The sequence below is a fragment of the Ochotona curzoniae genome, unplaced genomic scaffold, assembly GCF_017591425.1.
Source record: "Ochotona curzoniae isolate NIBS_2020 unplaced genomic scaffold, NIBS_Ocur_1.0 contig_50, whole genome shotgun sequence".
In the NCBI taxonomy this organism is placed as follows: domain Eukaryota; kingdom Metazoa; phylum Chordata; class Mammalia; order Lagomorpha; family Ochotonidae; genus Ochotona; species Ochotona curzoniae.
Window position 1 is genome coordinate 6,401,171 of NW_024466446.1, and position 6,809 is coordinate 6,407,979.

The 6,809-nt window shown below is 39.4% G+C and overlaps 1 protein-coding gene across 1 annotated transcript in view; it reads left to right on the plus strand.

The window, feature by feature from the left end:
- The window catches only part of KIAA2026 (KIAA2026 ortholog), a 74,665-nt gene extending 68,174 nt beyond the window's left edge, over window positions 1-6,491 (plus strand). Inside the window, exons 7-8 of the mRNA XM_040988757.1 lie at window positions 953-1,140; window positions 2,229-6,491. Of these exons, the coding sequence (XP_040844691.1) occupies window positions 953-1,140; window positions 2,229-5,806 (3,766 nt within the window). The 3' untranslated portion in view covers window positions 5,807-6,491. The remainder of the gene's footprint in view (window positions 1-952; window positions 1,141-2,228) is intronic.
- Window positions 6,492-6,809: the final 318 nt, after the last annotated feature.

Below are 6,809 nucleotides of genomic sequence, written 5' to 3' on the forward strand. Positions count from 1 at the left end.
TCAAAGACCTAGGTCTAACGTAGAGCAACTGGCACTCAGTCCAGCACCCACATGCGAAACTTGCATTACCAATAGCAGCTTGACCCCTATGTCACAATGCTTGCCTCGCCATTTGATTTTTTTTTTTTTTCAGCAACAAAGAAATTAAGGACAAAAGTTGAGAGTGCAGTAGGGAACCTGTTTGAAAACAAAAGGAATAAGACAGAATTTCAAAATCCCTGTGATCACATGGAAATGCTTATTTTCTGTTGTTTTCAAAGATATTTTCCCATTATACCTTATGTGAAAGGATTCTGTCAAAGTTGCAGAATTTTCAGCTTTATTTCCCTATGCTTAATAAATAGAAACATGTCCACTAAGAGACAAAGCTTTAGATATGATTACTCCCAGGATTAAATGATAGTTTTGTTTGTTACTCTTTATGCAATAGTCACAGTAATGGATACTATTGCTTAGAATTTATTAACCTTTGTAAAACGATGTTTTCTGTATTGTAATCAATAATTTTACATCTTAAATCAGTTTTCTTTCAGTATAGCTAGAGGGAAAAAAGTACCTTTGTCATTTGGCATGTTTTAACAACCTTTCAAAGGCAGGTTGGTTCTAGAATGTGCAGATGTTATCTGTTAGATTTCTTAAGTTTACACCCTAGGTTATTCTCTCCTTGAGCAGTTATCACGAACAAGGTCCTTAGGCACAGGTAAGATTAAAATTTAACTTTTAGTGGTTCAATTGAAAATATTTCAATGTATAAACTTAGTTTAACTTTCCAATAGTTCAATATATATAAATGGTCTTCAAAGAGCTCATGGAAAAAAGATGGTTTATGAGAAAACTGTCCGTGGATTTCAAGATACTTTTGTACCAAGATAAATCCAGCATTCGTGTTTTACAGTGACCATTTTGAAGTACCCTCATGTGTATTGTTTGTTATATTGGTATTTTGTTTCAGGAGCCGCCTGAAGAAAGACTATGATGATTTCAGGAGACAACCTGATCATGATAAATTTACTAGAGAACTATGGACTACTGAAGAAGGTGAAGGAGATCTTGGAAAAGAATCTCCCAAAGTAGAAATCAATAAGTCTGTCGACTCAACAGAACATCTAGATACCGTGGAGAAAGATCGCTTTGATTCAGGTAGGCATTAAATGGGCCTAGAGTGGTAGCCTAGTGGCTAAAGTCCTTGCTTTACATGTGCTGTACCCCATATGGGCACCGGTTTGTGCAACAGCTGCTCCACTTCCCATCCCACTCCCTGCTCGTGGCCTGGGAAAGCAGTTGAGGACGGCCCAAAGCCTTGGGACCCTGCATCTACACGGGAGACCTGGAAGAAGCACCTGGCTTCTGGCTTTGAATTGGCTCAGCTCCGGCCATTGCAGCTACTTGGGGAGTGAACCAGCAGATGGAGAATCTTTCTCTCTCCCTCTGTATATCTGCTTTTCCAATAAAATAAATCTTTAAAAAAATTTTTTAATCAACAAATATTTAAACACAAACAACAAAACTTCTTTCTTGCAGAGGCAGAAGAGCAAAGGTCATGTAATCACTGACAGCGTATTGAATGGGGAAATCTGACCTGCTCGCAGCGTTACGTTCTAGGAGTTTCTGGAGCCTACATGCACGTCATTGCTCATTACAGACCATACGTTATTGCTGTAGTTCCTTTGAAATAGATTCATTCTGTTCTTTGTATTGCTACTATTTTTGAAACACTATTTCTGAAGTTTGCAATATTATGAAGATCTTGTATGAGTAATGATCAAGCTTCATTATGTTAAAAGACCAGCATGAGTACATCATTCTGATAAGGATAGGAAGCTGAATTATATTACCTGTAAATCATTCCAACTCATCAGGTTATGATCTACAAAATCCTAGTTTCATGATTCCTTAGCAATATAAAAAGTTAGAAAAAAGTATGGTTAGAAATGTGTTTGCTTGTTTCTCTTTGGTCAGTTGGCAAACAGTTCATGTCACCGTCCCAGTTCAGGCTAGATATGAGCATGACCTCTTTTGCTTTTATTGTAAAGTTAAACATCAGAAAAAAACTGGATTATTTCTTACACATGTGAGCTTCGTTGGTGTTGCTGAGACTGGAGAATCACCCTAAAGTAGATTTGTTAGTGAACTCCTAGCTCAGAAATTGACCTTATTTTTTTATATTTGATATTATTAGCATGTAGCTCTATTTTATAGAAATAAATGTTTGTTTTTATAATTTTCAGATGATATGAAATTGTCAGAAATAGATCTTCCTGTTGCAAGAAGCAAGCTATTAAAAAAGGAATTGCCTTCTAAAGATGTACCGAAGACACTGCCTAAAACACTTAAGCGACAGTCCAGGCAAAGTAGTTATCTGGATGATAGCACAAAACAGCTTTCCCCAAGGAAGAAAGCAAAGCTGAGCACAAATGAACCAACAGTTGAAACTTCAGAAGATGAAATGCAGATTGACTGCTTAACGGAGTCAAGGCATACAGAGCCTCCGTGTTCAGAGTCCTTTGCTTCAGTGGATTCAGTACCCACGTCTGCTCTTCAGAAAGGGACCAAACCTATTCAGGCTTTGCTTGCAAAGAACACTGGGAACAAAGTGACCTTAACCAATCAGCTGCCCTCTTGCACAGGTAAAAGTGCTCCTGGCATGGAAAAGCCAGGTGTAGCCCCTGCAGAAGCAAGCCCCATCAAGCCAGCATTGACCTGCCACTCCAGTACAAAAGGTCCTTTACAAATGGTGTACAAAATGCCCTGTGGCCAGTGGTTGCCAGTAGATCTTCAGAACAGTTCTGTGAAGATTCAGATGCAACCCACAGTGGATCCTAAAACAGGAGAAAAAATCACGCAGCAGGTTATTATCCTGCCTAAGAATTTTGTGATTCAGCACAAGGACGGAAAAGCAGTGGCAAAAGAGGTAGCGCCGCCTCAACCGAAAGGTGTAGAACAGCCTGGCTTGTCTGTCGCACAGACAGCAAATGTAAGCTCTTCAGTTCTCGTCCACTCAACAGAAACTGTTCCTTCCCAACTACCTAATACAGTTTTCAACAAGACAGTTACACCTTTAACACATGTAAGTAGTGCTAGACCACAACCTTTGTCACCTGTAACCTCTGTAAATAATTTATTAACACCATCAGTTAAGAATACCCTGAGTGAGGCAGCCACGTTGCCCCAGCCCATTGCTCCACCCACCATTTCCTCAACAGTGCAGCCTCTGTTATCAGCAACAACACTAAGTGGATCTGTAAATCCTAGTTGTTCCCTCAACTCTTTTGCACAACAAACTGGTGATTCTTCTGAAGCAAAGCAAGAATTGAAAACTGTGTGTATAAGAGATTCACAGTCAATTCTTGTTAGGACACGGGGTGGGAACACTGGCGTTGTAAAAGTACAGACTAATCCAGATCAGAACTCGCCCAGTAGTTTATCTTCAAGTTCAGTTTTCACTTTTGCTCCCCAACTTCAGGCATTCCTAGTGCCCAAATCAACAACGTCCACACCCCCTGCTTTTCCAGTAGCTGGAATGACTGCTACATCAAATCTCCCAGCTTTTAGCCAAACACCAACTTCTGTTTCCAATTCAGCTAGCTGCAATTCATCTGTGAGGAAAAGTCTCAAAGTTTCCAGCAGTAGTAATATGAGCCATGTGATAGATAAAACTTCACAGATACCATCTTCTCCCTTAAAGTCCTCTACTGTTTCAAGCACTCTACCACCATCAACAACAAATTCACTAAGTGTAATTAGCATATCACCAGGAAGTGTTGGACAAGCCAGTACAAATGTTATCCATGCTCCAGTTAAACCACAGCAGGTAGATTATATCACCAAAAGTTACCCTGTTACAAGATCAGAAGCAATGGCAGAAACAAATGGAGACATGATCAGTGGGACTGCAGTTCAGAAACTTATACTGGTATCTGCTCCATCTGTTCTTTCTTCTGGTAGTGGCACTGCCATTAATGTGACACCTGCACCAACATCTACAGGTGTTTCAACCCAGAAGTTAGTTTTCATTAATGCTCCAGTTCCCGGTGGCACTTCAACTCCAAATGTTGCTGCAGATTCGTTAAAACAAACCCTTCCTTCCACCCTGAATAAAACATATGTTAAGACTCCAGAGCAAGCCCAAATAGTACTAATCCCATCCTCAGTGGGAACACCAATTAAAATAAACCCATCACCAACTGTGTCTCAAATAAAAGATGTGAAAATTGGATTAAACATAGGTCAAGCAATTGTAAATACTTCAAGCAGTGTGCCAGCTATACCAGCAATTAATATATTGCAAAGTGTAACGCCAAAAGAAGACAAAAGTGGCAAGGACCATGTTTTGCCATTGTCTTCAAGTAGCAGTTCAATTCCAATAAGCTCGAATTTTGTGAAGCGCAATATTACTCCTGTTAGTGAATCGGCCGTTTCTACCGCAAGATCAGCAAACATGTTTTCAGTAGCAGGAGCAAATGTGTCTCTGGGCTCCCTTTCAGTGACCTCAACTTCCGCTTCATCCGGGACACGGCCTCCTATTTTAGTCAGTGGAAATGATACCTCTTCAAGAATCATGCCTGTTTTGTCAAATAGACTTTGCACTTCAAATTTCGGAAACACTGTGGCTATATCAACTGTGAAAACAGGACATCTTGCATCGTCTGTTCTTATTTCATCTACACAACCAACAGTGTCTCCTAAGTGTTTAACATCAGCTTTACAAATCCCTGTTACCATTGCCTTGCCTACACCCGTGACTGCGTCCCCTAAAATAATCAACACAGTTCCACATTCAACAACAGTACAGGGGGCCACACGTTCTGTGTCTCTTCGCAAAAGACAGTCGCGGACTCATCTCCAGTTTCAGCCACCGGGGACTTCAACTACAGCGCCAACGAATGTAAACACAAACAAACCTCAAACTGAATTGTCATCCCTTTCACAAAGCCCAAGTCAAGTCATTAATGTTTCCAATTTGGCTTCCCCACCAAACCAGCCAGTGTCCCCAGCTATAGTCAAGTCAAGCCCCAGTCAGAGTTCTGCTCCAGGTAGTTCTGTCATTCACACTGCTACAGCACCACCAAATGTGCCTAGTTTGGTAGGGGCTCACGTCAGTAGTGAACCTTGTATTCAGCAAAAAATTATCATCAACACCAATACACCTTTGGCACCTGGTACTCAAATCATGATTAATGGAACCCGGTTTATTGTTCCACCACAAGGTCTTGGAGTTGGCAGTCACATTCTTCTTATATCTACAAATGCAAAATATGGACCTCCTTTAGTACTTAACAGTGGCCAAGGCATTCAGCCCATACAAGTGGATAACCCTGCCCAGAAGATCACACTACCATCAAATAATTCAAGTGAGCAACCTGTAAAACATCCTCTAAGGAGCTCTACAAAAATTGTAAACTCTTTTGGAAATATAACTTCTCTCCCCACAGTACGTACAACACCACAGAGTGTAAACACAACTACTAAACTTTCTGTCCCACCTCCTGCCACGACGGCATCATTGACTTCGGGAATTAAGTCTTCTCCAACTACAATTTTGGCTAAGACATCTTTGGTACCTGCCATTTCCTCCAGTACTCCACTGCCAAATAGTACTTCAGTGTTTCATTTGGACACATCTGTCAAAAAATTATTGGTTAGCCCAGAAGGAGCCATTTTAAATACCATAAATACTCCAGCATCTAAGGTTTCTTCACGCTCTTCTTCTCTTTCTCAAATTGTGTCTGCCACTCGAAATCCTGCTTCTGTCTTCCCTGCTTTTCAGTCACCTGGTTTAGAGAAGCCTGACACAGCTGCATCTTGAATTTAGGTTGAACGAGCCAGTTTTTTAAAAAATGGGGCATTGTTTTGAATCCCATACAAATTAAACTGTTTATTATATTGTTGAAAACATACTATACATAGTGTGTGTGTGTGTGTGTGTGTGTGTGTGTGTGTGTGTGTGTGTGTGTTGATGTATCTCTTTGTTAGCTTGTGTACAAGGCTTTGGTTTCTTAGGCAGGGCCAAATCTGTTCCATTTCACTTGTTGGTATGAAGATATTTTCAGTGGTTCTTTGTTTAAAAAGTACAGGGTCAGGATTTACCTGCCTGTATAGATATTTTGAACAATGTCAAGTTTGACTAATTTAGAGTAAGCTAGCCTTTTGCACACTGACATTGACTTTTTTTTTCTTGAATTTGGATTATTGCAGCGTATCTACAATATGGTATTCTGTGTCATGAGTGAAATTTATTTTTTTCTGTAAAAAAAGGTATATATATATATATATTTATGCATTGTGAAAAATGCAGTACATGGTGTAAAATTGTACATATTCCTAAATCCCTAACAACCTGTACTAAGAACTATGTACAAAGAACTATGCTGTCTTATTTATGTTTTGTTTACATAATGTATAGTTTTTTAAGTATTTTAGTAATTTTGGACCAGTGAACTGTTAGCAACAATGCAGAAAAAAATCTGCATGTAATAAACTGAGTTGCCATATTTCTTTGTTTGAAAACCATTTTTGAAGTATAACCTTGTTTCCTTGAAAGAATGCATGCAATAAGTGAGGGCAGCCCTTTACGAAAAGAAAAGCCACAGTTTGTGTTGATAGCGTTGGTACAGGCATTGAGGTTTACTCATTCTTCTTTCACATATCAGTTTTGATTTTCAGAGTATTTTTGATAGGTTAAGTGACACATTCAAGGCTATCCAGGTAGTGGGTAGTAGAATTTTTTCTTCTTTTTTTTTCTTTTCTTTTTTTTTTTTTTTAATTTTATTGGAAAGGCAGATGTATAGAGAGGAGGAGAGACAATAAGG